The 14,113-nt window shown below is 38.8% G+C and overlaps 1 protein-coding gene across 1 annotated transcript in view; it reads left to right on the top strand.

Moving 5' to 3' along the window:
- The window catches only part of COL7A1 (collagen type VII alpha 1 chain), a gene marked incomplete at its 5' end in the record, with an annotated part of 134,524 nt that overhangs the window by 32,674 nt on the left and 87,737 nt on the right, over positions 1–14,113 (top strand). Inside the window, 12 exons of the mRNA XM_083353344.1 lie at positions 1,890–2,033; positions 2,142–2,267; positions 2,737–2,883; positions 3,894–4,016; positions 4,130–4,276; positions 6,421–6,540; positions 7,268–7,414; positions 8,111–8,244; positions 8,903–9,029; positions 9,272–9,418; positions 11,526–11,686; positions 12,470–12,505. Coding sequence (XP_083209470.1) covers positions 1,890–2,033; positions 2,142–2,267; positions 2,737–2,883; positions 3,894–4,016; positions 4,130–4,276; positions 6,421–6,540; positions 7,268–7,414; positions 8,111–8,244; positions 8,903–9,029; positions 9,272–9,418; positions 11,526–11,686; positions 12,470–12,505 — 1,559 coding nt within the window. The remainder of the gene's footprint in view (positions 1–1,889; positions 2,034–2,141; positions 2,268–2,736; positions 2,884–3,893; positions 4,017–4,129; positions 4,277–6,420; positions 6,541–7,267; positions 7,415–8,110; positions 8,245–8,902; positions 9,030–9,271; positions 9,419–11,525; positions 11,687–12,469; positions 12,506–14,113) is intronic.

Below are 14,113 nucleotides of genomic sequence, written 5' to 3'. Positions count from 1 at the left end.
TTCCAAATACTACACAGCCTTAATATACATAAGACTAAATATATATTTTACTTGCAAGATGAATAATTACAAAAAAAATAACTTTCTTTCTAAGAGAAACTTGCACTGCTGTTAGAGAAGGCTAGCTCAGTTTCAGCTTTCTACTTTCCTGGATGCCAAAAAAATCTGTTTCTTGCGCAGTGTGTGTGGCATATTTTGACATTTTCTCATTGTTTCTTAGAAGATTTAAAAACTGAAAGATTTCATCAGTCCCTTTCGCCGTCCTCCTTCTCCACAACCTGAGAAATTGCATCCAAGAAATTTAGATGATATGTAGATAAGTTTTGCTTCATCTCCCTGTCAGTTCTGAGTAAATTGGGGGATTATAAAATGCAACAAAAGTTCAGATAGAAAAATTAAATTGGATATTTTATCCTCAGAGGTTAGTTGTCGTCTAGCAATCTGTGGAATACGTTTTATTATAAAGAGGCCTCTTGAAGTCTTTAATTGTACATGTACAATTGAAGTACAACAGGGGTCTTCAAACCTGGCCCTTTTATGATTTGTGGACTTCAACTCCCAGAATTCCTCAGCCAGCCATGCTGGCTGAGGAATTCTGGGAGTTGAAGTCCACAAATCATAAAAGGGCCAGGTTTGAAGACCCCTGAAGTACAATATAGTAGTTTATATCCCTTCCAAGCCTTCTTGTCTTTGTTGTAATAACCAATGAAGAAATGACTTTGTGTCTTGATGTAGTCCACCTAGTTGGTATGTTTGTATCAGATAAAGTCAATATTTCACTTTCAGTTGACAGTTTGAAAATAAAGTTAACCTACTGATAAAAACAATCACAGAGCATTGAATCTCATGAACAAAATTTTCTAATATTGATTTCCTGTTGTGTATGATAGCAGAAAAGAAATTAAAAGTTAGGCATCTGTGTTTTATATCTTCTTGTAATCTGATTTTCATTATTGAATCTGTCAGGAATAAAATTAATTAGCTAACAGGAAACTCTGGGGACTGGAGTATATTAGCTGTGATTTCACCTTTCAGATTAGGGAATGTATTATGTAATATACTATCTATCACCCTGTTGCTGGCCATCTGTTGATTCTTTTGCTTTCCATTCTGTTTTTTTTTTTTTTTGCATTCTTTAAGACAACAGTGTTTCCTTCCTTGTTTCTCCTTCTATGCACATGGAACTCGTGTTTGCACAATGAAATACAATACTTCATTATATTGCAAACATAATTATTTACTTTTATCCTGTCATAGAATGTTTTTGTAGCATGCATAGACTGCTGGTTAGATGTGAAAATCCTGGTTTCCTAGATGCCAGATTTGAGTAACCAGATACCCACAACAAGAATGCACTTGTTTTGTTTTGTTTTGTTTTAACTTTTGAATTTTTGGAATGCAAGTTTATTCTTGGCAAACATTTCAGTAAATTTTCCAGAAACATGCATGTTGCAGAAATTTTCATTTCTGCAACATGCATGTTTTTCTATTCCTACAAACTCAGATAAAGGAAGTAATGGGTTAGTAAAGTATACATATTATTTATTTTACTTGTTATATTCCACCTATTCTTCAGAAGCTCAAGGCAGCATACTGTATGTCAGCATATGTAAAACAACTGTTGCTGTAAGTTCTGCTAATCAAGGGATTTTAGTGCACATTTTCTTAAGAATATTCATTTTTGTGAGTACAAATTCTAATCAAAGAATGAGAGTACAAAATGTGGTGAAATGCAAAAGGGTGATTGAGTTCCAGATTGTTTATTAGCTTGGAAGCATGTATTGGCTGATTTGTGCTCTCTGGTGGTTTTAAGATGTGAGCATTCACTGCTTTCTTCCTTGTATGAGTAATCTGTTTCCTCCATCCTGAACACACCTTTTCTCCTCCAGGTCAAAAGATCTCTCGAGTCCTACCAGCTGATATAAACTCCTATACCATTGATGGTCTGAGGCCTGGAACTGTCTATTTAATTGAGGTTTCAGCCTTAGTTGGCAGCAGAGAAGGAACCTCAGCTACCACCACAGTTACAACAGGTGAGACCAGTTCTGGTGATGGATGAGACAATGCATACCTCTCTGCCCTTTTTGCTACACCTTGAGAATCCTATTACCAATCATCCCTTTTTGTTCTTTGCCTTGAAGGCTTTGATCCAGTGGGAACAGTCACCAGCCTCAGAGTCCTTGAGTCCAGGGGCAATGTGGTACGCATCTCTTGGGTTGGTGTTCCAGGGGCTACAGCATATCGAGTGGTGTGGAGCCAGCGTAGTGGTAAGGAAGCTGCCGAAGTTTATTGATCTTCTGTTTCTGGTTTCCTCGCAATAATTGGACTTGAAAAGTTAATAATTGACATCGTTGCTTTATTAAGAAAATGAAGATTTAAGGTTTTTTTTTTAAAAAAAAACCCTATGAATGTTAAAAGCAACCTGAATACACACACACACACACACACACACACACACACACACACATATTCTGAATGCCTATTACAGGGCAGTCTTAATTTGTGCATCTTAGTTCTAGGAGTAGAAAAACAAAGCAGTCATAAATCAAAAATACAGATGATTTTGAGGCCAAAGTTGGAGATTTTCAGGCTGTCTGCCGAAAGGAAATGTAGAATTAGAGAAAAGAAAGGCTTCCTGTTGCTGTGATCAAGCTTTATACTTATTTGTGTATAATAACCTTGCATGGCTTTGGTCCTCTTCATTCACTAGCAAGGTCACATTCTCTTCTTTTAAAGGGGGACCTGAAAGCAGCAAACTGGTCTTGGGAAACGTCAATTCCTTTGACTTAGAAAACCTGGAAGGAGGAGTCAGCTACACTGTAAAAGTCACAGCACTGATTGGGAATCGTGAAGGGAATCCTGTGTCTATTACTGTCACAACACGTAAGACTTATTCGTCCATATTTATGTGTCAGATTACTACTAGTCTGCTTTTTGAAGTTGTAGGTGGAATTTTAGCCATATTATGCTTTGGTTTCTTTGCTAAGATTTGGAGGGAAATTATGTGGCACTTCCTAATGGTATTTGACACCCTGCATTATATTGTTGCTGCACTTGTCATCCTTAGAGAAATTCTCTGAGGGCACAAACTATGAATAAAGGGGGTTCTGCCTCTGGAATGTTTTAATTTATTTATTTCTTAACCCAGCATATGTTAAAAATTCATTTTCATCTATGGATTGCTCCAAAGTCAGTATCTTGGCTTCCATTCAGTTTTTTTTCATATCGCCCTCTTTTTCCCAATTTTTAAAGTTCAGTTTCTCCATAATGTCAGATTAGCATGGGAAAAGGCTCAAATCTCTTTTATTAGATATTCCATAATTTTTCAATTGACATAGTTGTTTCCAGGCATGCTAGAGTTTTAGTGTGTTTAGATCCTAATACTATCCATTTAACCAATGGTGCTATATATGTATATTCCAAACTTGCCCAAATTGGAAAATTAACACCAATGGTTTGGCTTCCAATATTTAATATTTAATACCGTAATATGTGGTTCCAGATTCAGAAAACCGAATTCTCCCTCATTAATTGATAAGTTGCATTTTCTTTAAAGATATCCTCAGAATCAAAGAACCCCATAGAGATTTTCTAAAGAAATAATTTATTTAATGAAAATACTGACCAGATATATGAAGATAGGCTGCCATACATGGTCTCATCACGTAAGTTGGTTATTCAGGCTATTGACTAAGAAGGCAATATTTCAGTTATTATTCATGAAGGATATAGATAGCAATTTTAAAGTGAAGAAAAGTTTATTTTTACCTCATACTGAAGATGTACATCTATGTTTCTTAAGAGGATTAGTTCTTTAGTATCTTTTTATCTTTGTTAAAGATCAGACTACCTGGCTTCTTTTCCACTGTTAATCCTCATATTTTTCCTTTTAGCGGCAATCCCAATTCAACCGATTGGAAACCTGCGTGTGACTGAATCCTCAGAAACCCGTATTCGACTAGAATGGAACCCAGCACCAGGGAGCACAGGCTACCGACTCACCTGGCGGCCTGCAGGTGATCAACACTTCCTCTATATACCTTTCTCTATATATATTTTCCTATATATATCTCCTCTATCTTTGCCACCCGTTGTCCAAGAAGTTAACTGGCTTTCTTACATGGGACAGGTGGGCCCGAGAGGAGTCAGCTGTTGCCAGCCCGTATCAGCACCTATGTCATTGAAGATCTGCAGCCAGGAGGGCGCTACAATATCCGCATCACGAGTCTGATTGGCAACCGGGAGAGTGAAGCTGTGGCCATTGTTGCCACCACTGGTAACCCGCCCTCTTGCTGTCCAGAAATAAAAGTCTACAGCACAAAAGTTGCTAGAGTAGCTCCTTTTTATATATGGGCTGTAAATTTGATTTGTAAGAAGAATTAGAGACCACAAAGATAAATCAGTTCTGAGGTTCTGCCTCTGGAATGTTTTAATTTACTTATCGCTTAACACAGCATATGTTCATTTTCATCTATCAATTCCTCCAAATTCTGGGGGGAAATCATTGTTGTGTTTTCTTGAAGCTAAGAGCCCTGCTTTAGAGCTTTGTTGTTCTTTCATGCAGATTAAAGAAATTATATTTTTATCTAATATATAATGGCAAGATGCTTCTGCAGTATTTCCAGAGATCAGTGGATTCTTGGGTCTCTCATTTCTTTCATGATATTTAATTCCATTGGCTGTTGCATCTCCCTTTTAAAACAGTTTTTAAAGAACAGTTTTTATACTGTCCTTTTTTAAAAAAAACAAAGAAAAATATATTTTTCTTTAAAGATGTATCACCTAAAATGAAGTGACGAACAAATAATAGTGTAACCTTGTCTAGATATTAGTCTAAGCTTTTAAAGGGAAAACTCCCAAATCGACTGCTACTCCAGGAATGTTGCTGTTAGGTGGTTTCTCTCACACTCTTGTTGGTAGAACACATAAGAAGGTAATTTAAGAAGCAGAGCTTCAGCTGTGGATACTTTGTTCACCTATAACAGTATATATTATTCTGTATATCATATTACAAAGGGACGTGGTGGCTCAGTGGGTTAGGACGCTGAGCTTGTCGATCAGAAGGTCGGCAGTTTGGCGGGTCAAATCCCAAGTGCCGCGTAACAGAGTGAGTGCCTGTTACTCGTCCCAGCTTCTGCCAACCTAGCAGTTAGAAAGCACGTAAAGATGCAAGTAGAAAAATAGGGACCACTACGGTGGGAAGGTAACAGCGTTCCGTGTGCCTTTGGCGTCTAGTCATGCCGGCCACATGACCACGGAGACGTCCTCGGACAAGCGCTGGCTCTTCGGCTTTGAAACGGAGATGAGCACCAGCCCCTACAGTTGGAAATGACTAGCACGCATGTGCGGGGGAACCTTTACCTTTACCTTTATATCATATTAACTTAATTTTGATGTACAGTTCCACTTTTTTTAGCATAATATTCAAGCCAATGTGTAACAGATAGTAACATTAGTTTTGTATATAATTGTGCTATACTACCTATCTCTGGTGTGTAGATACCAGATTTGAAAAAAGCTCATGCCCTCCACCTCAGTGCTCTGCTTTCAGCATCGGAAAGGATGGGATCTTTTATTTTGGCAGAAATGTAGTCCGCCTCCCAAGCATCAAGACAGGCCAGTCTGCTTCTAAATAAATGGCTTCTACATTGTGCATGCACAAAAGACCCTTCAAAGGGTCAAAGAAACAGCAAAAGCAGAGCAATAAATACAGGTAGTCCTCAACTTGCAACTATTAGTGTTAGAAGGCACTAAAAAACTGAGTTATAATCAGTTGTCATACGTAAACCATTGCAGTATCCCCCACAGTCATGTGATCACAATTTGGGTGCTTGGCAACTAGCATTTATTTATGATGGTTGCCATGTCCTGATTCATGTGATCACCATTTCCCAGCCAGCTTCCAGTAAACAAACTCAAATCGGAAAAGCCAGATTTGTTTAACAACCATGTGATTCACTTAACTGCAGTGATTCGTTTCACAGTTATGGCAAAAAAGATCATAAAATCAAGTGCAAGTCACTTAATAATTGCCTTGCTTAGCTATGGAAATTCTGGTCCCAATTATGTTTGTAAGTCAAGGATTAACTAAAAATCTCAGGGTTTTTTCTGAAAGGATTAACTAAAAATCTCAGGGTTTTTTCTGAAAGTAACTACTATGGGTGATTTAGGCCATTTACCTTCAAATGAAATTATCCCATTTAACTTCATAACAAATGTTTCCTGTGTTGAAAATAGTATCCCATTTGTACATACCAGTTCTAACTATGATAGGAACTACCATAGTTCTACAATAGATCACAAGTGTGACATCTACTATGTGTGGTTGTCAGTGTGACTTCCTGTGAAGAGCTTCTCTAGATTTTTCTTTCACTGTCAAGGACCAAACTACTTCTCCCATATTTATCTTTATTTCTTCAGCAGCTGGGGGCCGGGTGGCCAATTTCCAGGTGACAGATACTCAAAAGGATTCTGTAACATTGTCCTGGACTCCAGTTCCTGGGGCTTCTGGCTATCTTCTCACATGGAAATCTCTAAGAGGTTGGTCCCGTATTTGATGTACATCACATTTTTCCTCCAGGAGTTCAGTCATCAAGGAGCTCTGATTTCCCTTCACAATGTTTTGTGGGGTAGTAGTCAATGTATTGGCCTACGAATGGGGAAACTCAGGTTTTAGTTCACACAGTAATGGAAGCTCGCCAGGTGACTTTACACATGTCACTCTTTATCAGCCTAATCTATCCTTAAGGACTGTTGTTGTGAGGTAAAAGATCTTGTCCCATGCTTAGATATAAGCACATATCAAATAAAATTATTCATACTCTAAGCACATTTGATTTGTGCTTAGATTGTAAGCCGCCCTGAGTCTTCGGAGAAGGGTGGGATATAAATGGGATTAAAATAAAAAATAAAAAATAAAAAATACTTGGTTTCTTTATTTATACACTTTCTTTCAATTCCTCAATCCATTCAGACTCTAGGTAGTTTGCATGTATTAATATTAAATAAAGAATGTTAATAAATCACACAAAAATCCCTGGTTCCAATGACTCTGCAGTCAATCCCCAAAGATCCAGAAGAGCCAGATTTTTACCAGCTTCCAAAAGACCATGAGAACAGAGGCTCCCACAGCAGCAGTGTGATATAGCAGTATTATGACCAATTAATGAGCATACAAGCCAGTATATCATGAGACTCACTATCTGCATTATTACATCTGTGTGAAATTATCTGTCTAATCCTCTGTCATTTTCCTCCTTTGTTTCAGAGGGAGGAGAGGTACAAAGAACATTGCCTGGATCAGAAACATCCCATCAAGTGTCTGGGTTGCATCTGGGGGAGCGATACACCTTTATGATTCGCCCGCTGTTTGGGAGCATCTCTGGTGCTGAGGTTTCTATTACTGGCCAGACAGGTGAGGTTTTCTTTCATGGAGGGATGCCTTTACCTGGATATCCATTCAAGAGGACAAATAACAAAGCAGGTATGATCAACCAGCCGCTATAAATTACACACTTGTGTCAGAAGCTCAACCGCAAGTAAATAATAACATTTGTTGAAGGTCATCACAGCATGCTGTCATTTTGGTGTCATTGTAGTTTGGCACGGACACTGCTGGGTCTCTAGAGCTTCATGGTTGCAAGATGTTGATCAATTACCTTGATGGCAATGGCTTCCCATATTTGGTGGGAGAAGAAGAGTGAAGTCCTACTTTTGAGAGGGAATCCTGGGTTGTTTGTTTTTAACAATGATGATCCTATTTTAGAACTTACACTTTGGACATCCTGGTTTGTCTCTTCCTTACCCTATTAAAGAGAGATCATATGACACTCCTTTGGTTCAATATTGTTTAAGTAGATTTAGCTAGATCTTTCAGATTCATGTGGCAAGCCATTTGGAAAAAATGTTTTAAAATGGTGTAGTGTTTAAAAATAAACTTGATTCAAAAATGTTCCGGGTGAGAATTAGAAGCACCTTCGCAGGAAATTAAATCTCTTCAGTTCTTATTTGTATTTGGGGTGGGCTGGGGAAGGGAAAATCAGTCCTTTAGCTTATGTCCCCAATCCATTTGAGGCTATTCTGACTCTTTCTGAAACATTCCCCTCTGCAGTCTGTCCAGATGCCCAGCGTGATGTCATTTTTCTTATACATACAACTCGAGACAAAGCCTACAATGCAGAGGTGGTGCGAAGCTTACTCTCCAACATTATATCCACTCTTCGTCCGGGGCCTGAAACTACCCGGGTAACCTACATCATCAAGATTTTGAAGTTCTTCCGTCTTGTTTGATTCACATGCACAAAGTCATTGGAAATTAGTTTACTTGGGTGAAGTGAACCCAGTTATAACCTTGTTGATTTTCATTCTATCATTGCAAGCTATAGTTTGTCAGTAAGGTGACAAAAGGTAAAATTTGATAAAGATATGTTTCGTAACCTCCATGTGGTGGTGTTTTATTTGACCATCCAAATAGCTGTGAATCAAAATTTTGACCCTGCAGGGATATGACGGGGTGGGATCTAGTTCTGTGGTGAAATGTTGGGATTCGGAGAGAAAAATACTGAGCAATTACAGAAAAGATACTTGAGTTCTGGGAAAGTAGTAAGCATGAGAAACTCAAAACAGCACCACCTTCATTGTAATAGTATAACTTGAAGTAGATTGGGGATTTGGTGGACTTTCCAGTTTCTGTTGCAATAGCCTGTCTGCATTAAAATACATTTCAAAGCTACTAGCAACTCTTGTTTCCTAATCCTGCCTATTTTAGAAGGCTGAGAAGTAAATGAATATCACTCCTGGTTTGTCTCTGCTCCTAAGATGGGGAATTTGGCTGCATGCTCTTTCATCTTTAGATTCGGCTTTTATCACATTTATTTTCTCTTTTCTTTTCTGCCTGCTCCAGGTGGGCATTGCAATGTACAGCTACCGAGGCCTCCCTTTACTCCTGCTTAATCGTTCCAATGACTTAGCAACTGTCCTGCAGCACATTCGCTCACTGCGCTATGAAGAGCCTAGTGGCAATGCCATTGGTAAGGGGTCGCCCATTCCTTTGATTCAAGGAACAGGGAGGGAGTTGCTAGTTCCTTGTTCAAAGGACTCAGCAGGAAGAGAAAGAAGCAATCCTGTTTCTTTGGAAAGTCTGCCTGTGATCATGATGTCAGTGTTCACGGGAATTGCTAGTGAAAACGTGAAGTGAGCAATGTGTCACTAGTGCTCTTACTAAAGTGTGTGTTTCTCTGGGTGCATAACTGTTGTTACTTTTTCTGTGAAGGAGCAGCCATTAATTTTGTGAAGAGCTACATGCTGAGCCCCACCGCAGGGCGAAGACCTGGTGTACCCGGAACCTTAGTGATATTGGCTGATGCGTCATCCAGTGATGACGATGCCACTGGACCAGCCAGCGAAATCAAAGCTGCCGGTAAGTCGCCAGTCCTTCACGTCTGGAATGCAGCAAACATGAGAGAAGCATTTGTAGCTGCTGCTTTCTAATAAGAATCTTCTTATAATTTTCTTCCAAACATCTCTTTGTCTTTCTTTTTAACAGTAGAAGATAAATTACTGTCCTACTTGTTCCCAGTCAACATATCCTGACGAGGGCTTTCTCCTTTCAGCTTGGGCTGGGCAGCAAAGTTTTTCAAGGCATTTTAGTGACCAGCAGCTTCATTTAACTGTATACTTATTTTTAAACTTAACTCATAGGTTCATGTCATATATTGAATTATTTACACTTGATTTAGTAAAAGTCTCTCTGTGATACAATATTAGTTCAAACGTCGAAAGTTCTTCAGAGCATTGTAAGACTGACAGAGTCTAGGTGTATTTCCAATTTATTTGTTTATACATAAAAATATATACGGTAGTATCTTTTCTATACTTCTGTTCCATACTACTGGCATATGTAAATCAGAAGAATCTAAGCATTGGAATGCAGAAAACATTTAAATTTAGCATTTACTTATGTTTTTATATGTTCATCTCTCTGACAAGACTGTCAATGTGGTGCAGAGAGATAAAAACATAACTGTATTCATAATCCATTCAAGAAAAATCATTTGAGGTCCCTCAAATTCTCAGTAGCAAAATAACAAGTGCATCTGCATCCACATTAGGGCTCCATTAATATCCCAGCCCCAATGCCTAAAGAAAGGGACAGGTGTTCAGAGTCTTCTGCAAGGCCAGCTGGGTCAAGGCTGTCCATGTCTTGGGGTGAGACTGTTCCTCAAGGCAGGTGCCACAACAGAGAAAACTTACTTCTTAGGACCTAGTAAATAATGGAACACGCCACACTTCCTGATCTGGTTCAATGGCCGAAGTCATTGGGGAGAGGTGGCACTACAAGTAACCTGGCCATATGCCATGTAGGCTTTAAAAGTGACAACCAGCACTTGAATTACACTCAAACCTCCCCCCACCCCCAAAATCAGCATTATATAGGCATACCTCCAAGGTCCCTTCCAACTTTACTATTATAATTTTGATTGTGATTATTGTTGTGACCAATATTGCATTTGCCACTGTATTCTGGAGCAGCTGAAATTTCCAGATGCTCTTCAAGAGCAGCCCCATATAGAATGAATGGCAGTTGTCCAGTTGGGAGGTGACAAAGACATGAGTGACCATGAACATTTGCCTTCTGATCTAGGAATGGATACAATTGGTGCATAAGTTATAATTGTCTCTTATAGTCCTTGGTTCTGCCTGCTCCTCATAGAAGTCCTTCAGATTACACATCAATTCTGCTGGGGGAGTCATAAGCTGAGGACTACCCATAATAAAATGTTTTATTGCTGTTCTGATCATATTGGAAGTGTTGAATTCAAAACAGATAAAGTTATTTTTTACTCAATATGTTTGCAGCATAGTCAGAACATTTCCACTCAGGTGAGAAAAGCTTTTTTTTTAAACTCAGCATGTTACTTCTCAGTTTTGAAACATACTGAATTTGGAACATTTTGCACACTACGAATGAGAAGTATTAAAAATCAATGAATCTTCCAAAAGAAAAATAGAATGGAAGTAATTTACACCGGCCTTAAGGGAGCACCTTTAATACACAACTACTTCACATGAACCAATGATCCTTTTTGAACACTTCATCTCCAACAACTCACTGAGTTCAGCAATTTCTTCTTAGTATTTTTTTAACTTAAATTTTATCTAGGAATAGCTTTATATGTTCACTGTGGAGGAGGATGACTTCTTGTTTTTCATTAATGCTACAAATTTTAAGAGAGATTTTAAAGGAAACTCCCATATGGCTTTGTACTTAATGTCATGAGTGGATCTAAATATTTCTTACTGAGCAACCTGTCACTTGACTGTGCTGAAAAAATAGGATTTCCCCCCCCCCCCCAGGTATCTTTTAAGTTGCTTTGATACAGTTTGGGTAGCCTTGGCTGAAATTTATCTTTAGAAGATCAGCTAAGTTACTTGTTCCCTTAATTTCGTCACCTGGACTGCATGATCTCCAATGAATAGTTAACCTGGAGTATCTCTTCTAAGTTTCCCTTTTGTGGACCTCGCAGGAATCCAGATTGTAGCAGTGGGGATGGAAGGAGCTGATCGTGAACAACTGCGTCGCCTTGTGACCAGTGAAGAATCACGTAACGTTTTCTTTGTGCGTGACTCAAACAGTCTGCCGGAGGTGGAAATGGGGCTTGCCAGTGCCCTCTGCATCATAGATGGGGTAAGGCACTGCTCATGTACCAGAGGAGAGATTGCCTACAGTTTTCCTAGCTATACATCCAGTGGTGGAGGATGTGAATGAGACAATCAATATGGAAAAGCACTTGCCTCTGGCATTCAGGTAGCAATCATGCTATAGAAGAAATGCTGAAGGAAAATGCCTTCTATGATTAGCATTACGTGCAGAATTTCCACCACAAGATGAAAATAGATAGATATGCAACCGGTGGAATTTCTGCTGTGTATAATTAACCTTTACCTTTACCTTTTATCCAGTTACTGTACATATCATGTCCTGCCAAAGTGTAAAAATTACTTTATCACTGTCCTGTTCCCTGTAATTTCTGATGAAGCAACTTTCTCGTCATCTCTTCACAACTGCATTTAAAAAGTGGCTTATCAAGGTCACTTATCAAGGCTTGCTGACCACTCTGATCCACTCATCTGATCGGTCATCTTCAGATTAGCAGGGACTTTCAAAAGCAAACATAGTGGTCAGGGTAGTGGTATGTGGAGACAGGATCCTGAGGATCCATGTGTGAGAGAAAGGAATTGGTAGATGTGTCTGTTTTGTGTTGGAGCACTTACAGGGTTCTGCAAGAGACTATGTAGTATTTTCCCCCCCCTCCAAAAAAAAAAACCCTTTCTCCTTTATTTCCATGAACTCCAAAATACAATATTACTTAGTGCATGACCTGAGTCTAAAGCCAAGTTTCTAATGTGTAAGTGTTTGCATTGTAGTTAACTTAATACTCACCTTTTTATTCTTTGGGGGGTTTTTCAGCCTAGACCTGAGCCCTGTGCTGTGCAGTGCCCTAAGGTAAGTCACTGACAATTACCCTGCACAAGTTTTCTACTGGCAAGGAAAGATAAAGATTAAAAACCAAGAAAAAAAGTCAGGGTCATTTGTAAAAATGGGAGATATTCCTGTTATGGCAAGGTTGCCCCAACTTGATTTATGTCATATTTTTAGGCCTTTAAAAAAAAGAATATTCTATGGTTAAGACTATTTACTGAACACTTACTTTTCAAAAATGGGTAAACTCCCAGGATTTCCCAGGGTGACTTGTAATAGATTAAAATGACCAAATAACATTCTAAATAATTAACATATCAAACATAGTAATTAAAACATGACATTAAACCTGTTAGGTTCGAATGGACGATCGACACAGTGAGGTTTATTGCAAGAACGTTTATTAACACACACATAAGTCAACTGGCAATTAACCGTTTAACTCCCACTTATATAGTCAGATACGTTCAAAACAGTGGCCAATCCCCAGCCCAGAAACTCCCGCCTAAAATGCACCGACCAATAATTGCACTCAGAGTTTCCCGCTTCAAGGAAGGCCCATTTAATTAATCTACAGACACAACAAAACCTATAATGTAATAAAAGAGGCCGTAAAACAGAATATCCATTCAAAATTGACACGTGCCATTTGCCACAACTCACCCTGAGAAAGCACCTGGAATAAGGCCTCCAAAGATGATCTCAGGTTATGCGCAGGAACAGGAAAACATATTCCACCGGATATTGCAAATCCTGAACTATATATGGCTTTAGAAATGAATACTAGGACTTTGAATTAGCTTTTAGGGCCACAGCATCAATAAAATCTCCAATCTGTTTCAAATTCCCAATATAAAATAGAAGCACTAAATATTTGTTCTAAAATATATACATGCCTGAAGAGAAAAAGTACTTGTAACAGTTATTCACAATTCCTCCCTATGGCATTATATGAAGATTATTGAAAGCGCATAAACTTAAACGTGAAGCAGAGAATAAACTGGTCTTTGTCCTCATTAAAATCCATAATGGTTTTCCACAAATGCAACCCTCCATTGCAGAGGTGTCAAACTGCCAGCCTGCGTGCTGGATGTGTCATGCCGAAACTGCGCCCACCCCATTGCCGGCAATGGGGGGAAAAAGTCGTGATACGTTGCAACACGTTACGTGAGGTTGCGAGTTTGACACCCCTGCTCTATTGCATCTCCCCTTTTGGTGTCCTATTGCCTCAAAAATGTTTCACAGCCTGGATGTTGACATCATCTGACCCTTTAGGGCTCTTAAGGGGATGGTGAGATGTTAATGTGCTTTTCTTTATTAATTAGTTTAGTGGATGGAGCAGAATCCAATTCTAAGAGGTATTCAAAAAGAGCTAAAGGAAAACGTAGCTACTCAACCAAGGAGACTTAAACTGGCCAATCTAGATTAAAGAGGAAAAGAGAAGGACATCAGGAGATTTAGTGGGAAGATTTCTTTTCTAAATTGGTTCAGCACTGTCTTCTTCTATAGATGATCATTAAACTCTCTTTGGTAGCTAGGGAAGAGGGATATGGATTTCCTACAAATTCCTAATTTAAAACAATTAATTAAATATATTTGAGGTATCTGTAGTTTCCTGAAGATCATATAAAA

This window comes from Vipera ursinii (assembly GCF_947247035.1).
Source record: "Vipera ursinii genome assembly, chromosome: 2".
Classification (NCBI taxonomy): Eukaryota; Metazoa; Chordata; class Lepidosauria; order Squamata; family Viperidae; genus Vipera; species Vipera ursinii.
This window is presented reverse-complemented; position numbering and strand designations above follow the sequence as displayed.